The following is a 21927-nucleotide window of genomic DNA, read 5'->3' as shown; positions in this document are numbered from 1 at the left end:
ATGTATTAAAAAAATTGAGACATGAATGTTGTTTAAACAACACATTTATTGAGCTTCTCTGTGCCCACACATCATCATTGCATTTCAGACGCAGAATCAGCAGTAAATTCAGCCAAAGACAAGATTAACACAATTTCCAGAAGTAGTCTGAGTTTTTCTTCAGTTGTTTATACTTGCCTCAAATTAATCCAAGCTTCGTTCACTTCAAAAGGAGCAACTCATTAACAAAATTTTGCAGCAGGAGACCAAGATACACTCAAGGCAAGAAATCTTCTTGTTTTAGTAGTTTTTGAATACAAAGGGACCACCTATCATTTAGGTGTTCTGACTCAAAAAGGGTTGACTAATGCTCCGATAACTCATGAGGTTACTGTCCCCTGTTCTCCACCATCCCCCCATTACAGAGGTGGCTGAGCTCATGAAGCAGCTCCTGATTACCATTTTGCTTCAACACACCAGATTATCAACCACTATTCAGGACTGCTTAGCAAGACAACAGTGGTCAGCGTTCACATTATGGCTGAACCAACCTAGTAGCTCCTCTCTACCCCCCTCACAAATTGCATGACCAGCCATGCACCAAAGCAGATGCAGCTGTCATCAGCTGAAGGCAAAACAAGCAGGCAGTTACATGGCCTCAGACATGACAGAACCTCACCCATCATACATTCAAGGTGGAGTAGTCGCCATGTCAGCTATGCTAATGCAAGCCATCCTTGATCACAGTCAAAGCCTGTGGCTTTCATATTGTCAATGAATTAAACAGAAACCTAGACTTTTATACTAGCTCTTCTTCAGATATGCAGTCAAATGTCAGCTAGTAAGTAAGCTGGTAGAGTGGCTGGACTCACTAAAGCAATTTCTGAAATACATCTCCACATGTCAATTAGCAACAGGAAAAGAGCTTTCAATGGAAGCTCACTAGGAAAAGAAATGAACAAAATAATCAAAACAGGTAGAACAAGAAAATAGCCTTCTTCAAACACCCGAAAAACCTTCTGCATTTTTCTTTGCTAGAATCTTAGCCAGGATTAATTTTGTGTTGAAACAGACAAGAATGCTTTCCTAAAATTAATTTCTAACCAGCACTGGACATTCTGGACAATGACTCCAACTAAGTCTATGAATTCCAGAAGCACTCTTCTTCCAGTCCTTAGCTTACCAAAACCAGAGTCATTTGTAACACTGAAATGAATAACAGGGGAGAGAACAGTAACGCAAAACAGGCAAGACAGGGAAACAGAAAGGGGCAGTTGTGTTAATTCCACACAGTTAACTGTGGTAGAGATGAATGTCAAAGTACTTGCTGTTTGCTCTGCTACTGAGCATTCAAAGCCTCTGGTTTTGTTTCTCACCAGATCATCCAAGAGTGCCTGCTTATTCTTCCTTTTTATCATCTGTTGTAGTTGTTCTTCTTTCTGTATGAGCAGTCGCCTTTGTTCATTTTCCTGACGCTCCACCTCTAAAGCTTCCTCCAGCTCTTCCTGCTCCCGTGTCTGAAATGGAAATTAGAAATCAACTCATAGCAATCTTCCTCCTTAGGTGGACAGAGCTTGCCCACAGCTCTACTGCCTACCAAAGGACCTAGGACAGACCAAGCAATATGAAAGCAGCCAAATTCTACCTTTTACAGTAGAATTTTAGGTAGAAGTTTAAGGTGATTATGGATGATGATTCTACCTCCTCTTATTGTCCAGTGCAAAGTTAGATATTTTTTTTTTCCTTGCTGCTCTCTGCAGTAGGAAGTAACCATCTGGATCTTGGCTCTTTAAATGTTAGAGGATGGCAATGGGTTTTTCTTACACCTTCACTCTAAAATGAAGGCCTCTTTTCTCCCACACATCCTACTTCTCAAGTGATATAAGTGGGGTGACCGAAAATACAATCCCACAGCGCTGTTCCTGATCACCCCCCTCATCAGCTACATCTTCTGTGCGAAGTACGCTGTGTGCTTATCAGTGGTGTAGAAGAAAAACAAGATATTACAAGTCTGTGATTATTAACAGAGAAGCTCATAAGCTAAAACACATTTAAGCATGAACTGTAAAACTGTCATATTCCCAGAAAATGAGGAATTTTTCCTATAACCTGGATTGCAGTCCTGTAACACAAGACGAAAAGAAAGATATTACTAGTACAAAGTGGCTAGTTTTTGTTTCAGGATTTACTTCTTGAGAAGTCTGTTTTAACCTGTAAACTATTAAGTAATCTGTATTTGAAAATCACAGTGAAAGAAAAAAAAGGAAGACAGCTAAGAGACAGGGGAAAATAAAAAGATTAAACAATTTAATATACAGAAGAGGGAATCAAAAGAATATAAGTTTGGTTGTAAGAAGGTACAGGACAAAACATACAGGAAACATTTTCAAAATCTTCCCCACCAAAAATACTAAAGGAAAGGGAGATTCAGTAAAAACACAGAGATCATTAAAATTTTATAAAACTTAAATGGATGATTTATTGATGGAAGCAGTTTCAGCAAAACACTGTTACAGCCAAGAGCTTAGAAAAATTTGTTTTTATCATAAAGTATAGCTGATATAGGCCAGAATATGCTGAAAAACATCCCTTTATCAGGCAGAACAAGACAATTGGTCCCAGTGAGGCCCAGTTACTCCTGGATGCAAGAGCTGACAGATCTCATCACCTGCCACTGAGCCAACAGAAGCTGCTTCCATTTTGTAACTAGCAGTGACACTGGTAAAAAGCTGGTCACCAACCAGTGACTGCCTGAAACTGGATTCTCTTTGCATTTAATGAAAGGAAACAAACAAGAAATCCCCAAGTTGCTAATTGACTATATTTCTGAGAATTAAGGGTTCTAGTTAGTTCAGTCAACAGAACTGAAGAGCTCAGGGTCTTTAAGACATTCCAAGCCTCTTCCATGTTTATATCTAAAGACTGCCTGGAATTTGCACTGAAACAGAAGAAAACTTGTAGGGAAGTGCTGACAGACCTAGTCTGAAGAGTCAGCCCTCAAAAATTATAGTCAGAAATAAGTAAACTGATATACAAACCTAAACCAGATCAGACTACAGGAAAAGGAAGAATTATCATGAGTCAGATCAAATTCTTTCTGAAAGGAAGACCAAACAAAACAGTAGAACAGGAGAGACGAGTTCAATAGGCAGCAAGGGTTGTGTCAGGTTTAAAGATAATCTAGACAGAGTCCCAACATCTAAAGAAAAAGATGATCATGGTAGAGCCTGAAGCAAACTCAAGATGACAAGTAGAAGAAGTAAATAGAAAGTGTAATAAAGTTTTGCCACATTCAAGAACGGACAATCAAGAAAACTTAAACACATTCACATCACAGAGTTCAGACAAAACTATTTCAAGACTGAACAAAGCAGCAAGTGAAATTAAACATCTAGTGACAAAGTAGGAAGTAACAAGTAACCCTATGACTGGAGAACAGCAGATATTTAAGGAAGGCGGCACGTTTGGGAAAACCATAGTCCACTCAGTGCAAGGCTCTATATATATATTAAAAGTATATATAAATATATATATATAAATCAATTTATAATGACAAGAACCCCTTCTCCAAGAGTTCTTCACCTTTTTATCCAAACCTGTCTACTTAAAACTTTTTCTCAGCATGGTCCTGCATCAGATCTACAGATCTAACAGATGGGTTAGTACATGAGCAGCAAGCTCATTAGGAACTGGCTACAAAGATGAAAAAGATGACTTGTAGTGACAGAAGAACAAGCAGTTATTCAAATCCTGAGGTGACTGGTTCAGTAACTTAGTATTTTGATTTGTAAGAAAGAATGACATACTCATGAGGACAGAAGTAACAGAAGCGAGATCAAAATAACTTACAAGGCCACAGATTTGAGACATTAACTCATCAGTTAGAAACCAAAGAGGAGAAAATATGATGCACTACTTGACCACTACTGATTTTGAACCTCCCATACAACAGTGTTACAAGAGAACAGTCTTAGGATCACGTCAATGTATTTCCAGTAGAGATGGGAAAACAGTGTTCTTTTGTAAGAGGCTGTTAAGATCTCAGCTACAATATTACATTCAATTCTGGTCCCTTCTGCTTGCCAAACACAAATTCAAACTGGAACAGGCGAAGGGTAACAAAAACACCAAGAGGGACGGAGAACAACTATATTCCTCAGAAGCAAACTATTACAGTGGACAGAAAAATTTATGTCAGTCCAAGAATGAAGGGACAATGACTGGCCATAAGAAGCTTGGGCGAGAAATTAGGACACCTTTTACCATTTATGGAGTAAAGACATTCCAAAACCTGCCAAAAAGACATAGAGAGAGAAACCTTTCAGCTTTTGGGAAAGGGGTAAATTTATGGGCAAGATCATGCAGTTTTTGTAATAGCAACTGCGTCAAGTCTATTATTATGTTTCAATTGTTGAAAAAGAAATGTCGAATGTTTCAAATGTTGTAAAAGAAATAAAAAAGAAATGTCTCCAGATCTCCAGTAAGTCTGGATTCATACAGGCTTGCCCAGCTTCCACTGGACAGCCTCTAGCACATCAAGACCATACAGTACAGAAAACAGAAGGCCCAGGGGGCTTGGGTGGGTACAGAGTATTACTGTGCTGCTCGATATAAACGCACAGCTAGTGCACAGGCTGTCTGCGAGTCACATATATAAACAGAAGGTGGGCTGCAGGCAAAGCGCACTATTCTCATGGTGACCCTAGAGGTTGCACCTACATTGTAAAATAAGACATGTATCCAAAGATTTGGCAGGTCTCTTCAAGCTCTGAAGCGTAGGATATTGCACAGTGTCAGAGACAGGATAACAGATCAGAGATGGACCCCTAGGGAAATTTCCTTGCCTTTAAAAGGAAGAGGTTCAAACAAACATTTTTCAGATTCCAATCTCCTCTGTGAAATCCTAGAGCTAAAGAAATCACTGGAAGTTTTGCCACAGACTTCAGGGCAGTGAGGATTTCACCCCTACTGATTTGAAAGCAAGTCCTTAGTGCAACTGGAATACAAAACCTTGTTATGTCACACTCTGGGCAGACATTTTCCTTCAAGAACTGATAACAACATGTATTTTTATACCGAAAAAATATTTAACAGATTAAACTTTTCTTACAGAAAGAAATGCTTGCAAGTTTATTTTTAAAGAACAAAATTATATCTTAGCCATATTTTAATGAATGAATCTTCAAAGAACCATGTGTTTTGCATACAGACCATGTATACAGTATTCCTGGTGTTATTGTTATCAGCTCTTGAACAAAAGTTTTAATGTTTGTTTCAACATCTTTCATTTTAAATTTTGCATAAACCAGACCTGTGCTTTCCTTCAATTTTACAGCTCTCTCCTGGGAGCTTCATAATGTCTGCGTCTGGATTCTTTTTTTCCTTCGGGTGAGAAAGGAATGATTGTCCTGGTATAGGAGTGAACTTGGTCTCTCCTGGAAATTGTCCAATGACACTGCCAGCACGCATGCAGTGGCGATGTATTAGATGCAGATTTTACTGCCTGTCCCTCTTTTCAAGCCCTTCCCAAAATAAAGCACAACTACATTTCAGCTATCAATTTAATCACTTTACACAGCACTAAATAACAGTATCGCAGAACATTAGCATATTACGGTTTTTGAATACAAAGCGAAATCTGCATAGTGCCTTCAGCTTTGACTTGTTTTTAAGACATTATAGAAAGTATTCCACTTCAAAAATCCTTTAATTCTAACTAATGAATAAAAATTGTAGGGGAGAGGAGAAGTTAACTAACCAGTTTTATCTTATTTTTCTGAATGACTTCTTTGTTATCCTTCTGGTACAGCTCCATTTTCCTTTTGGTGTTCTCCAAATCCACATTGTTGGTCAAGTTAAATACTGCACAAATATTAGAAAGACAGAAAGCAAAAGTATTAGGTCAGCATGCATGACTGACAAAGAAATACTACTCTTACATTCTCTATCCCTTCTAGCATCAGGTATAAACATCACAACAACAGAATTTATTTAGATATGTCCTGTAAAGCAAGACACAATCTGCTAAATCACTGCAAACTTCAACAGAAACCAGCAGAGTTCCTTTAGGTTTATACATCTGTAGGAGATGAAAATTTGAGTCTTGCATCCTATTTTGTGATACTGATGATTCACATGAATAATCATATTATTCGTAACTGCTACTTGAAAAGGTCAATATTTTACAGCTAAGAACACAGCGATTCCTGTAAAATTAAATTAGACTAAACACATACATATTAAGACAAGGTTAAAACTTAAGTCATTCCATTTCATAAGATTATATAATGCACAAAGACTACAAAGACTGTTCAAATTCTCAGGTACACAAAAAATCTTCACATTACTTGATAACTTCAAAGGCACCAATGTACAGTTACCTTTATTATGAGGAATCTGCAGATGCGTCCAGATTAATAAGTTAAATGGCATTCTTTTGATGTCTCTTGATAATGACAGACTATAGCTCACATAAATATGAGCAAGCAGGGTTGTCCAGCAAGCTCCATAGTTTAGCACAACATTCCCAATTATCTACACATGGCACAGAAGATACCTCAAGAAATTGAACAGTTTCTATAATCAACAGCTTGAAAGATGTAGATGGTTTGGATGATTAGTAACTTGATGCAATGCTTGAGCCTTTCACCTCTAGGTCACTGGTTCAATTGTGGGTCAAGTGAATTCCAACTGAAAGCCATTATTACTGGGAAGTCACTGGGAGATCCCTATCCAGAGTGGATGCTGGGCTCATGCCCGTGGCCTTAAAGCTATTGAAGACTGCCAACATACAGCACTCAAAGCCTCAAAGAGCTTTGTCACGTGGCTACAGTAAATTTACCAGAGCAGCAGAGAAATTTGCACTGCCATTGATAAATCCTTTGCAAGAAAACAACAGCATAGTGAGTGCGCTGTCAAACCCTGAGGAAGGGAAGGAGGTTCTAGTGAAAATGTCAGCATGGCACTTGGAAGATTTTTGTTCAGTTCTTTCTTCCTAGGTTCTCAAGCGACTAGGGCCAAATGAACCCTGTGCACATGCACCACTGCCAAGTCATTTATATATATGTAAGACTGCTAGACAGAAACAGAAAGAAGCAGCATGAAGTCTGTTGTCATTCATCAGAGAGCACACATCTCAGTTTAGTAAAGATATATCCCTCCTTTCATCCTCTCCACAGGTAACATGGCAGAAAAGAGCTTTTAGGAGGGTTTTAGGTAAACCAAACCATGAATAGCCTAGACTGGAAAACCAGCTGAGAGCAGCAAAGGCAACAGCAAGAAATCAAAGCAGGGAGCAAATGGGGGCAGTGGGAGAAAACAGGAAAGGTCCAAAAAGCTAGAGTTGTGGGATACAGCTCAGTTTTACAAACCCAGCTGTACAGCAGCTCACTACTGCCAAAAAGGGGCAGTCCTGGTCTTACGTCCCTCTTCCCAGGTACAGGTCTCACTCTTTCACTTGCTCGGACTCCAGGACTCCCTGGATGCTTTGCAGTGTCAACAGAAACCCTCTGGTAACCTGAACTGGCTCAACAAAGGGGTCAGGCAAGTGCCAGAGATGGCACAAGGGAAGTAATGAAAGTGTACAGGTAAGAATAGGAATACTCTCTTTCCAGGAGTACTGAACCACCACATCATCTTACTCTTACCAAAAGTATTCAGTCCTTCCTCAAACTGCAACAAAAAGGGCTACACAAGATACAGCTGAAGAAATTCCTAACCTTAAGCAAAAAAACCAAAACGCTGTATTTATTTTTAACCCTCTTTTCCAAATAATGAGCAATATCAAGAGGATTGACATTTTAATTCAGCCTGGCTCCTAAATCAGCTGAATCTTCCACCCCGAGTCCATCATGCTCACTTCAGAAGGAAGATCTGAGATGGAGGCTGGTTTTGTGGTTTATGTATTCAATTGGGAATCAACACCCGAGTTCAATTTCCAACTTTGCTACTGCTCCAGGGCAGATCACCGGGCCTCTATACTGGAGGTCTGCCACCAGTAAAAACCGAGAATAGGGGAATAAAGCTTCATTTCTCCTATACATCATCTGCTATATCTCCATACTGTAGCTATATGCAGCACCTATCTCCATAGTCTTGATCTCATTTCAGGTGGAACCTCTGGACACTGCTTTAACCCAAACAAGCGATTCAAAGTTCAGCTTCTTGGTTTTTGGAAGCAAGTTACCCATTTCAAATTTATTTATTTTTTTCTCTCCAAAAGGCATAACAATATTTTCCAATTTCATATTGTGACTAACATATACTTTTGGGTTACAGCAACATTACCTTAGTAAAAGTGTAAATTTCTGGTATTTTAATGGAGATTTGATCTCCAAACTTCCAGCCTACAGTTCCCAGCTGACAAGCAGCTTAATATTTGAGTATTATGGCAGAGAAGAATTGTCATGTGAAAACACTGGCATACAATCAGACCAGGGCTCTGCAGTGACAGCAGCTGCATGGGAATGTCAGCACTTCCTACAACTTAAATCCACACACCAGCTCTCTAAACTCTTCAATGACAACACAAGAAAGAAATAGCATATGAGACATGCTGTGCTAGCAGGATGCCCAGATGCCACCTTCAGGTGCAAGATGAGATGCCAAATGCCTTTAGGCTCCTGATCTTGGGTATCTCTCTAAAAGTAATCCAGTAATAAGCTGATGATCTAGGTTTTGCAACTATTGCTGCTTGAAACGTTCAGGGGTTTTCTTCCTTCTCAGTTATCTTTAATAGGTTCAACTAGTCACAACTTGGGTTTGTAAAATAAAAACCATAAGATTTAAAACTCATACTGGGGAAAGTAGGCAAGTTTTAAACATGTGCAGATGCCTGCCTTTATTTAGAACTACTTTAAAAAGCAGGTTTATTTTGCTATTTGACATGAAGTAACATTTCCATGTCAGAGATATGTTTCTGCATCAATGTTTGAGAAATCTTCAGTAGCCCCTGCATAGCCACCTTAAATGCCCACTGCTCTGCTCACAGCAAGGTGAAAGATGGTTCACTTCCCCTTCTGTTTTCCTGTTGTGGCTGGAACCAAACCACAGGTAAAACCCTCTCAATAGCCAGATCTGCTTATACCATGCTGATTCTGCCCTGTCGGTCTTATTGTACTCTGGCACTTGAGAATAAAGTAGGACATGAGCAATCAGAAAGATTCATAATTCCAACACCCTCAAAGGCCAGGGCAGATTTCTCCCACTGAATACGGATTCATAGTCATTGAAGAACAGCGTTATTTGGGTCCTAAGCATCTGCTCCTTAACACTAAGTTGTCCACATTTCAAGACTTAAAATACTGAAGAGCTACATTTTGTTGCAACAGCGTTAAGACCTGGATGTGTCTATATCAACATCAGTGTCAACAGTGTTCCTTTAATAAATGAAAAGGGTATCCTCCCTCCTACAATAAACACCATAGCAGCAAAATTATGTTCTTTGACATTGCGTGGTTATCAGTGGCCAACTAGCCAGTCAAAACATCTTCCAACATATTTTCTAATATATTTTTCATAAGCTTCAAACGTCTTTTCATCAATATTCAGAGAATACACATTCCTGCCATTGTATCCTCGCAATTACAGCTGACAAGTCCACAGGCCACTAGTCCACAAAAAATAATTAAGAGATTATTTCTTTCTATTCTCTTTTGTCCCCTCCACAAGTTACTTGGCATTTAAAAACCAACAAGTATCAAATCAAAGAACACAGTCAACTAATACTCAACTTCTTACCTTTTACATAGCTAGGACTATGCAGTATTTTTTTTTTTATTTACTCTGCTTTGAGTTTTGCCAGAAATTTATTTTAAATATAATTCTTCCAAATATTCCCTTTTTAAAAAATACACCAAAACAAGTTATAAAACTAGAAGAATCATAAAGAGTTAAAAAAACGTAATTCATATGCTACACCTACCCTGAAAAAATATTGGTATAGATCTGAATATGACTGGCAAAGCAGATGGCTAGTTTGAAAGGGTTTCAAAGAGAAGCCAGACTTATTTTTGTCCATGTTGAAATATAGCATAAGCCGATATAAGAGGCCTGAAACCCTTCAGGGAAAAGAAACAGAAGCTGTTTTGTATGCAACAATTATTTATCTACTTATCCATCTCACATTGGTTGGTTTATAAAATGACTTGCCTTGAGACATCTGTTGAAGTATAACAGGAAGACTATTGTGTTTTTCTGAAACATTTCATTCTGCTTAGGTAAAACTCTCTACTTCTGAAGTTCAGCCTCTACAGGGAGACTTTCACTGCTTTTCAAAACAACAACATTCATTATGCAATTTTACAATAAATGGAAAAATATTTTCCTAGTTATAAAAAAGAAAATGAGACACAGATTTTAATTATATGGCATAATAATTTGTCCAGAGATGCAGCACTATGAATGAATGAATGTCACCACGCTGCAGGACTTCAAGTCCATCAAAATCTCCCTGTTTTAGTCCAAGACATTGCAAATTTTCTGACCCACCTCCTCCTATTTCCTTAAGAGACAGTAATGTTACCACATAAAAAATATTTGCTATTCAAATAGTAGGAACATTCCCTCTCTAGCAAGATAGCAGATGATTACTCTGCTGACAGCGTTTGATCTGCATTGCTGGTATGAGCCAGCTGAAAAATTAAAAATTAGTAGTATTAGTTTGTTATAAAAAATATTCTTCCCACCGTACTACAAGCAACTCCTTAGTTATCGTCTTCATAAATCGCCAGCCAGAGATCAGGAATGGCAGAAGAGCAACTGCTTTGGGCAGAGCACTATGAAGGGAGACACAACCACATCCTCAGTCTGCCCAGGGAGTCCAAAGCTACTGTGGTACCTTCTGTTGGTACTTTTGAATCCTGATCCCTGTACTTTTAAGAGGGGTAGGAGAGGGGTGAAAGGGAGAAAAGATGGAATAGATTTTAACAGGTCCCTTCCAACCAACATTTCTGTGATTATAACAAAATAATTATCAGAAACAAAAGAAAACCCACAGCTAAGCTAGAAAAATATAGTTAGGTATTAAGAATTATTTCTGTTTATCCTCAGCTGTCTTTTATTGGGTCAATAATTTTCCAGAAAAATACCTTAGCATAGTAATAAATGATTGAAATCACTCAGCCCTATCGGTCTAAGAAAGCTCACTTTGTCTGTAACAGCATGCTACCGAAATCTTTGTTCAGATGAGATGACCGAAATGGATCTTTGATAAAGCTGCCCAATTTCCAGTTGAGTTATTCCCGTTGTCAGGACCAGCAATACCATCCTCATTCACACAAGTGGGGGTGGTAGGGGGAGAGTGGGGGGCAAGGGCAAACAAAAACAAACCAATAGACACCACAACCCACAAGTGATCACAGATATCAAAATCTTTTCTATCCAAGAATTGCTTGTGATAAACGTTCTGAGCAAGACAAGCCACTAGGCAGCTCATATTGCATAAAGTCTTAGAGGAGTAACAAGATACAGGAATCCAAAGGGCACAAATACAGTAGCCTCCTTCCAAGTTGAATGTACTGAAAGTTTTTAAAAAGCAATAATTACTATTAACAATTGTGTTGCGGTAATGCCTGGAGGCCTCATTCACGTATCAGGAGAATGGTGTCAGGTAGTGTGCATACACATGCTTGGAGGCAGGCCCTGATCTGGAGAGCTTACACACCGGGTCTTGAAAAACTAGCTACTGAGATACATACTCGGGGAAACAAGAAAACCTTGGGGAAACAAGAAAACCTTGGGGAAACAGTAAGCAAAATTTGCATAATGTCCAGGGATTGTAACTTGTAGCAACACTCTAAGGTTTAACCCTGCCCTGCTCATCATATGGGCATAGACCTGTCTTATTCCAATAGCTGTTCTCCACCCCTTTCCTAAAGGCAGGTTTTAACCCTTTCACTTTATTTTTCTTCCTAGTGTTAATGACGACAAACTGTGTTTACAATGTTCTCAAATTGTCCAACTGATTTTTCTTCTGAGGAAAACTTGCTTTAAAATGTGGTTTCTATTTAAAGTCTTGTATAACACATTTTAGCCCAAAGCATTATTTAGTGGCTACATTCTAAACCACTTCAAAAATGTGTTTTTTATAATAGAAATCTTAAGAGGTGACTACCCTAATGTTTGTTTGACCTTCCCCTCTCACACTTTTGCTATACCACCCAACTCTTTTCTTTAAATAGAAAAAGTCTATAGGTATAACAATCCTGATATGAAGGGGGAAAATGCGTTTCAAGTGAGGTCATATATCACATCAGTGGAATAAGACAGTGCAATTGCTGCAAATGCTGGAGTGGAGCTGACCGACCTGAAACATTTGGAAAAACTATCAGAATTGTGCCAGGTCACATAAAATATACAGGATGTTTACATTTTGTCTCTACCAAGCAACTACTTCATTTAATCCCCCACAACAATTTAGAAAACAAAACATACCAGCAAAAAGAAAACAGAGTAAAGCTGCACTTTGACCCTCCCACAGAAAAACTGAAAGTTTGGGGCAGGGGGAGAAAGGGAAAATCCAGTTCTCTGCTCCCTTGCTTCCTAACCTGGCAGCTTGAACAACCACCAGCAGCTACTGCCAACCTGCTGTACATTGGCTCCACAAGGCAAAACTTTGCGCTGCGTGACTACACCCTTTTTTTCCTGTCTTGCAGCCTAGTTTTTCACACGCACAAATGAGCAGGGAATTCACATACACACACAAAATGAAATAATACTCTCAGCAGTAAAATGTGAAGTAACCATACAGAGTCGAAGACACCTTTAACACATGGTTCAGCCATGCCACACACAACACGCACAGCAAAAACGCTGGAAGAAGTCTGGTACGTAGCAATAGCGTCACAACTGTCAGGTGGAGAACTCAGCCCCAGAACGCAGGTAGGGAAGGGCTTAGGGAGAACAAGATGTGCGCAATGAGCTTTGTCACCAAGGACCAAGGAGAACAGGGCTTGAATTCTTACCCAAGGTGGTGTTCTTGCATCTAACCCGTCCTCCAGCTTCTGTATCTGCCTGAAGTTAGTAGATCATAAGTGACCCTTTTGATGGTGAAAATTAAGAGCCTTCTGACTGCACTCCTTTCCTCTCATTACCCTGGCTGCTACATGAAGAAACTAGGAGGTAGTCGACTTCCTATTCCATTTAGTATTTAGGTATTCCTGTCAGGCAACTAACTTCAATTCCTAACAACTCTTATTGAGCTTCTTCATTATGCATTTGCAGGGCTGGCACAATTATTGACAAATTCACTCTTCTTCACAAGGTTACAAAGACCAGCTGTGATTTCTGCTGCTTCTAAACAAAGTTACCAGCGCAGGCTCTGGAACCATTTGAAATTTAACAGCCTAATACCAAGAGCTGGAGAATCATAACATTCTGCACAAATTGATGAGGTTAAGGCAATTTCAGGCAAAACTTCAACTCCCTTGTTGCAGATGCTGAAAACCCCTGCAACAGCAGTAAGTGGGAAACCTGTATTTAATGCTACATAAATAAAAAGCATTTTTCCTTTCCATAAGCACACAGATTCTTCCAGGACCCTCTGGCTAAGATGCAACCATTCTTTCTACTTGCTCACTCCCTCCTTCCCCCACACCACCCAAAAAAATATATAAACAGAACTACACCCACATCGTCTCCTCCAGATACTTGGACCTGTATGAGTGTGCCTGGTATTTCCCAGCCACATAATTTAGTTCTCCAGCCTCAGCCTTCTGATGCCAACAAAAACATGATACATTACTCACAGCAGTTAAGTGTACTGGATACATTTCTACAAAACACCACAGTGCAAAGAGGAGCAAGGGCTCCTTTGAGAAACCAAAGCGGAGTGGCATCTCCATGTTTTCCTTCAAATCACATTCACTGCCCCTCATACATGTTCTAAGCCACCTCTTCTTCCTCCAGGACAAAAAAAGAAAAACCTCAGAAGCTCATAAAACCCAAGAAACAAACCATTTAGGAGTCACTTCTTTGAACACATCCTTGTTTTTCTAATCAAAATCCATCACTCCACTATAAATCACAAGTCACCCTAACTAAGAAGAAAATAAACTCTCTTGATAACATAGTCCCTTCCCCAAAGGGCAAAGTTCTGCTTCAACTAATCCAAAGAGAAAGGAATCAATGTCTGTTCCTAAACCTTCTCCTTCTGAACAGGAACATAAAATGCTACCACAGTGGTATGTAAGGTCATCAGCTTCAAAGCAGCTTCAACTACTGTACTTGCAGAAGCAAAAATGATGAAAGACACCATATGGCTTCTGTCATGGTAGATAAAGCTAATGGAGGCATATAATGAAAATTTCAATTTCTCCTCTCTTTGTTTAATCTTTCCCAGTGCATCACCAACAGTCCCCTGCAAGTCTGTCTTTTCCAGCTATAAAGCACTACTTCCTCTTTGAATTGTGTTTTTTCTCTGGCAGATAAAATGTTTTACTTAACAGTGTCCTACAGATCAGCAAATATGATTGAAAACGTACAGGAAAAAAGTAATTAGATAAACATCTGATACTATGATAAATCCTGTTACAGAAACTCAGACATTCTCATAGGCAGCTGAGTCAGAAGATAAAAGCCTATGGTCTCATGAGCACAGAACATCAAAGATGCAAGCTTTAAGACTTACCAATTTCTTCTATTTCTTCCAGGAAATCATTATATTCACTTAGACTGGGAAAGTCATCCTCTCTTTTATTGTATCTTTGAGAGAAGAAGAGACACAAGTATTTATATAACACACAAAGATGCAATTTCAATTCAACAAGGCTCTTGCTGCAAAGCATATTGACATGTGCTTTGTGGCTCCCACAACTGACCAACGTACAGAATCTTTAAAAGGAGACAGAAGTGCTTGTTTCAAAGGAAAGGAGCCAGCCTGGCATAAATCAGTGCTATCTTTGCCTACTGTCTGCCAGTTCCTCTTCCAGGATTACAGGTAAACAGGAACACAGAGGCTAGGATATACTAATTCCAAGCCAGCCCTTCACCATGAGAAACCTGTTACCAAAGGCAGAGACAACAGTAAAATGCACAAGAAAAACTTTTCTAGAAGTATTAGAAAAGGGAGTTTGGCTTTTTGCCAACAACAGAAAGTACATATCAGTGGCAAACTGAAAATGCTACACAATTATCTTACTTCACATCAATAGACCATTCCAGAACTCATTTATCCAACTCTTGATAGCTGGAAAAAGTAAAAAGATGAAGGGACAACTGGCTAGAACATAGACAGCCTCTGAAAGTCAAGACATGCAAGCTTTCTTCCCAAGAAAACATACAGCTGAGATTCTGTCTGCTCTGTGGACCAAGATACATGACACCCAGGAGTATAAAAATCTAATCCCGAGAACCAAGGCCAAATTTCAATTTGGGGACATTTTTTCTGCCTACTAAAAACTAATCTGGCAAATCCAAGCAGGCCAAGCATTTTACGTTTTCTGTTCTAACTACACTTCATTCTGTGTTTAGTCAACTAAGTTGACTTCATTCCAGTTAGACTTTTGTTAACTTCAGTAGACTTTATAATCAAACATCAAAATTATTACTGCTTTTCACATCAGCATCTTGGTATTCAACAATGCAATTTTGCCACATCTCAGCAACATCATGAGATTCATTTAGTACTGTACTAAGTCTTAGATAAAGGCTGCCAAGCTTACAATTTACCTGTACGTTCATTTTTGCACACATAATTCTCTCCAGGTTTGTCATGTTCCATCAGACCCGCTTCTACCAAAACATCAACTGGTTCCCTTATTTTCCTTATAAAATGTTGTTTCTTAGCCACAAGGAGCAAGACGCAATTTTAGACCTCATTTATCTCAATTGCAAGAGCTCTCAAATCTACATTACAGACTAGTAACACAAGGCTTGTAAGGAAGCATTTCCACTAACATTTCCACTAACAATTGTGAAGTAGAAAACAATGTGAACACAGTTTCTCTTTTGTCCATTTTCATTTTGAAGGGAACTAGCCTTCAACTCTCAGAACAGGTCCCCAGGGAACAAACAATCAAGGTCCTGTTTCTTGCCCTGCTCCCACGTTCACCCCCTCAAAGGCAAAGCTGCTGTAGTCATCAATATCTAATCATCTCCATTTAGGAGGCAAGTCTTTGCCAAAGGAGGCAACATAGAAAAACCCAACATATTCTAATGCTAAGCAGGAATCCCTCAAGGCTAAACTGAGAATTCAGCCCTCAGTTGTTGCATAAAATCAGATTCTCTGAAATCCCTCCATGTCAAATGGAGTCAAGTTTTATGGGTTGTCACTTTACAAAAAAGAAGAAAATTAATCTCCTCTGTACTACTGGAGCAGTAAGTCAGTTTTTTTAAATGGTGGTCCATGAAATATAGCCACCTTCTGTTCTTTTAACTGGTGACACTCACATTTTCAGCACTTTCTTCCGTATTTCCACTTCCTTGTCAACAGCAGGATCCTCAAAGAGCTGTACCCTGAAGTTACTCTTCCGCAGAGGGGTATCGCACTCCTGGCAATTCCCAGCCCCCCTCACAAACAGCAGTTCCACACAGCTCTCACATCTGCAGGAGAAAAGAAGGGGTATAAAGGCAGATACATATTAAACAGTAACTGAAACACAGGATTGTCCCCCTTTTTTGCTGTTTACACATGCACTATAAGTACACAGTACACCTCCCTTTGATTTCACTATTTCTTCAGCACCCAACAGTGGCAAGGAAGCAAGGGGTCTCCACCACAGCTGAAAGGAAACAATCTCAGCAGCACAAATGCATTTATTCTCCTTGCCCAAAGAACTCGGCCTCTTTGCTGAGACTGAAAGTTAATCCAAACACAATGATGGGTTTTGCGTCAAGGGGAAGCTTGTTTATTGACACCACCAAACTCATTTCACAGGGACCAGACTGCAATATCCTTATTTACTCTGAGCACTACCTTGCTGCACAAAAAGCCTCGTTTATTTTCTTGATGCCGTTCACTGTGCAAAATACTATTCAGCACAAGCAGGGATACAAATCTTGCCTGCAGCCTTCCAAGCTTCTACCAATACTACCATGGAGCAACTGCTATTACAAACCTGAGCTAAACTCCAGCCCAACACAGCTAAAAGAATTAAAATACCACTTTAACCAGCAACCAGCATTATGCGACCCTCCTGTGCCTTCTGTTAATACTTTTAAAATTGCACATAAAATATACTTTACACAGAGGCTGCACAGAAATAAACCAAAAATACCTTTCTGGTTTTATTTCTTTTGTCTTAATGAAGATTTCAGATTTTAACAACATGCTTGCTGACCAGTCAGTTGGCACTTAATAAAGGAAGAACACACAACAAGAAAGCCAATTTTTTTTAAAAGTACTTGGGTACTAATAATGTGCAAATTTCTAGCAGAGGACAACACCTGCTGCAGTCATTTCCTACTGCTGGGAGGCAAGGGGGTGTCTATTTATAGATTTGCTATATTGAAGCCAAAACAGTTGTACATTAAGACCTAAGCTGTATTGTACCTTCACAAAGCCAGCACAAAAGCTAAACAAGCTAAGAGAAACAATACTGACATGGTTGCGAAGGATCTTAAACAAAACTTTCACTCTGGTGACCTACCCCCAACTAAACTGGTTCCAGTACTTACAGAGGCAGAGCTAGCTAGAGCCAACCAGTTTTACCCAGCTTCTGTTTCCAAGATTAGAAAGTGCAAAACAAATGCAATTGTATCTTACAATTAAAAAAAAAAAATTAGAGCAATTTTCTGTTGTTGCTAACACAAGTAGAACTACAGTTTCAAAATGCATCTTGCACAGCAGCTGCCAATGTTAAAGAGCAAAGCCTGAATTTACTTGGACATTTTCCTGCTCCAGAATTCCTTTAGTTAGAAAACCAAGCACTTTTAAATACAATTTATTTGGGAAGGGAAAGATCAAATGTTTTAGCACAGTAGGCTGAAATTCAGAAGTTACTGGGACATCAACTCAAGAAGTATACTTCTTTACGAAAATAATTTAGCTCACCACTATGGGAGAAACAATACTCTATGCAAGAGAAGGCAAGGCAGGGAAAGGGTTTTCTCCTTCCTCCCCCAACCTGTCTGTGCATGCAACAGCCCGGTACATATGGACAGTTTCGCTGTCTCCTTCATTTTGGCAGCTCGCGCTGTTTAGATGTCTCTCTCAACACAGCAGCGGAAGCACAGCAAAAAAACCCCTGCCTCTTCTTTCCTATTTTTAAGTTATAGAAAAGGGAGTGTAAAGCTGCAGAACTTGGCAGGTGGATCCAGGTGTTTGTATTGGTTTTTTTAATCATGGTATTGCCTAAGGACCAACAGAACAGGGTCTCCATGTGCAAGATATTATGCACCTGAAACTACTTCACCCCTCACCCCCCCACCTTCCCTAAATCAAAGACATTTCAAGTTTACACAGGACTTGACTATGGAAGAAATACCTCCTTGGAAAAGCACTTCATACAATTACCTCAATGCCTTTCCAAACTGGAACCAGTGTTTCTAAGGCTGGAAAATAGCTTTCCATACAAAAAAAGATGAGTCAACACCTCACTATGGGAATCCCACATCAGGCGATCACATTCTCACTCACTTATGCACATCCACCCTTATATTTATTCATAGATAATTCCTTCTGAATTCAAAAGGGGTTATATGGGACAAGTCAAGGGCAGACCTGGACTCTGTCCAAATCCTGCCTCCTCTCCATCTCCAGATAGATTTAATATACACAGTTAGATCCCAAGCTTACTTCCTAGCAGGTCTGTCATTCTTGCCCCCACAAACAGCAGCCACTTTCCCAGTGATGGCAAGAATGTCTGGTCACACATTTCCACCTGATTCTCAAGAAAGGAAAAAAGCCATCTCCTGAATCCCTCTCAAACAAGTTCCTTTTGGTTTCACAGCAGATCACTAAAGTCAGAGCATATGCAAACACCAGGAAGGCAGATTTCAATAAAGATGGATTTAATAAATTATTTCATGTCTTGAAATACTTGTACTGTAAAATTTGAAAATACAGCTTGACTTTTTATTTTTTATTAAGAGATGCAGCAATTTATGTGACCACCAAAGGTAACCCAAACCCATGCAACAGCCAGACATCCCGGGCAGCACAGGACACCTCAACATCACAGCTGGCATTACAGAGCTCCCTCCTGGCACACAGACCACATCAATTCAGGCGGTCCTTCCATTTCTTTGCAAGTCCAACTCTTCCCCATTTGCCTTAGTGTAAGGACAGTCTGACTATGGAAGCAGGACATCACTCAGTGCATCTTTTATTGGCCAACGCATCACACATGGCTTTCCCCAAATGAGCAAAGCACCAAAACACCTGCTCAACTCCCCCTCAAATCATGGCCAAAACAGGTGGCCAAGTGTTTTCTTAAATTAGGAGCCTCAAATCAGTGATTTTTAATATGCATATGTATTCTGTACGCATACATGCTACATATATAAACTAACGACATGTGCTCATGCTTAAAAATCAGGTTTATGCATCTGTTCAAAACTGAATATGTCTGAAGACAACAGTTTCACATGAGGTCTAAACACTCAGGGTGTGATATTGCTGACTCTCCTCTTCACACTGAGATTTGTATGGCCTCTGTGATCTGTATTCTATTTCACGTATTCACTAAAAACTTTCATTACCTTTTGGATTTAAGCTTGTATCCTGAAAACAGGTAATCTGGATGAAGATATCAATAGAAAATGCCCAGGGAGTTACACATGCATGGACAACAGGGGAAGACTATTAGTAATGTCACCAACAAAAGCAATCACAACTACTCCAGGAACAATAAAGTCTCCTGGTCTTCCACACCAGGATAATAAACATCAGTATGCTCATTTTAATTTCCACAGACACTGGTTTGATCTGTCTTGTTCTTCTCTTTCATCGCCATGAAATATTAAACAAATGTCTCGGTCTATAAGCAGTCTAGTACAACGCCACATTTTTGAGGAAAGCAAATAACAAAGCATCTAGATGGTTTGGCACCATCAACACACAAATAGCACTGCATGCCCTCATGTCTGTGTTCAAGGACTTCAGGACCAGGACCGTACTAAAAATGCTTTTGGTACACTGCAGAAAACAAGCAGACGTTCCTCTCCAGAAAACTTAGATATTTATCAACTAAATTACATTTACTGGAACTGACTGTTTTGGACAAAGTGTCTTCAAAGGGTACAAGATTTGTGCCCCATCCTGCATTCCCCACACATGCACACATATACTTCATGGAGGGATGATGGCAGATAAGGAATGGAGCCTCTTGGACACTGAACGGATGAAAATACCTAACAACATTAGCATAGCCTGATTGTGCTGCTTACTTTTCTAGCTTGGCTGGCAAGAGAGCAAACAGAATAAAGGAGAGCTATTTTCACAAGCAGGAGTACAAGATATCCTTTCTTTTAGAATTTTAGATTCTGCTGAGTATAGCAAAAATGTGCAGGACTTCAGATACGCACCCATTAATCATTTCAGAAAAAAAATATCTTTACGGCTTTTGCTGTTGACTAGGAATATTACAGAATGAGTTACTACCCTTCTTTACAAAGGCTATTTTTAGTAGATATACTTATTAAATAGTATCAAATATTTAGAATGTTTAAGCCCCCCTTCTTCGGCTTTTATAACCAAGATGTTTCTGTTATTTAAAGTAACACGCAAAACAAATGACCCTCTCTACTATGGAACAAACAGTTTAGATTAAAAAATAATAATACAGCCTTCAACATACAGCCAAGACCTGAACCACAAACAAATGGAATGGAAAGAATCAGCAAAAAAGATGTGTTTTCACTTGTTCCTCAATTCTGATGTCAGAGAGAAATTTACTTACAGAAATGGAATGACTCTTGATTTACAGCGAGGGAACATTAAAACCAACAGAAAAAACACACACGTGAGAAAACTTACAGAAAAACATCTAGATTTTTAAATCAAAGTTGCTTTTAGAAACATTCACAGGCTTTTTGTTTAGCTTGGGTTAGACAATTTTGTGTTCTTGTACAGAGATTCTTGAACTGAGACAAAAACAGCCCAATTTGGAGCGAGCAGCTGTCAAACCTGTTTATTTCACAACCTTCAGTACATTTAGCAAGTCCCCATAACCCACAGTGGTTTCTGCTACATAGCCAAGAGTTCATCTACTACTCGCAGTTGGCCATTGCAGGCATATTTTCTAGGCTGATGGACCAATAAGCATAGCCTAGAAGGCAGGTTCTTCTTAGACTCTGCAGCCATGATGATCTCTGTGATCCAAAAACCTAAGGGAACTGAGCAATTTTTTTCCCATGTTACAGGTTAGGGATCAAAAGCTGAGGAAAGAGAAAGAAGTGTGACTGCAACGACACCAAATGCTTCTGAGAGCCTCAGAATAAAGGAGCTTATAAGATCAGTAGCTCCCAGAGGAATAGGGAGGTGGATACAAAAATAAGTCTTCTCCTTTTCACACCTCAACTTCAGGAACTCAGAAATCCTTATTCAAGCACTTGCAGAAGCAGCTGCCTATGAGTTTTGGGCCATCTCTTCCCTCTCCACCAAATACAAGAGAGAGTTGGGAGAAGATGATACCGATTACTCTCTCCCTCTTCCTCTGTTGAGATTCTGTCAGGTCCTACCAATGGGGATCTTGCTGTTCTCACCTTTTAAGGAGACAACTTCAGAATGCTCGCAAAACCTTATTTGGCTGAAAACCCCACCATGGGCTTGTCTTCAACTAGTAAATAAACAGGTCTCACAAGCAGCCTATGCACCATGCAGAGATTACAGCTCGTCAAGGCAATAAGACATCTCATGTTTCAGGTAGAAATCACAACTATCAATCAACAGATGAGAATTTTTGGATTATAAACACTGTTGATAGGCTATCTTCAGTTGTCTGCAGCTCCCCTCTGTTCAGCCCACAGTAACATGCACTGCAAAACAAAATCTCAGAGATTACTTTGCTA

At 39.4% G+C, this 21927-nt stretch overlaps 1 protein-coding gene across 2 annotated transcripts in view; it reads right to left on the bottom strand.

Annotated features, from left to right (window-relative positions):
- MNAT1 (MNAT1 component of CDK activating kinase) overlaps positions 1 to 21927 on the bottom strand; it is a 127184-nt gene that overhangs the window by 72776 nt on the left and 32481 nt on the right. The window contains exons 2-5 of one of the 2 annotated variants that reach the window (XM_075029617.1): positions 16366 to 16518; positions 14606 to 14679; positions 5738 to 5841; positions 1356 to 1496 (exon numbers count right to left, since the gene is read on the bottom strand). In XM_075029617.1, the coding sequence (XP_074885718.1) occupies positions 1356 to 1496; positions 5738 to 5841; positions 14606 to 14679; positions 16366 to 16518 (472 nt within the window). The remainder of the gene's footprint in view (positions 1 to 1355; positions 1497 to 5737; positions 5842 to 14605; positions 14680 to 16365; positions 16519 to 21927) is intronic. The other variant, XM_075029618.1, reaches the window with a different exon arrangement.

This window comes from Buteo buteo, chromosome 6 (assembly GCF_964188355.1).
Source record: "Buteo buteo chromosome 6, bButBut1.hap1.1, whole genome shotgun sequence".
Classification (NCBI taxonomy): Eukaryota; Metazoa; Chordata; class Aves; order Accipitriformes; family Accipitridae; genus Buteo; species Buteo buteo.
Note: the sequence above shows the minus strand (reverse complement) of the source record. Positions and strands in the feature narration are given on the sequence as shown.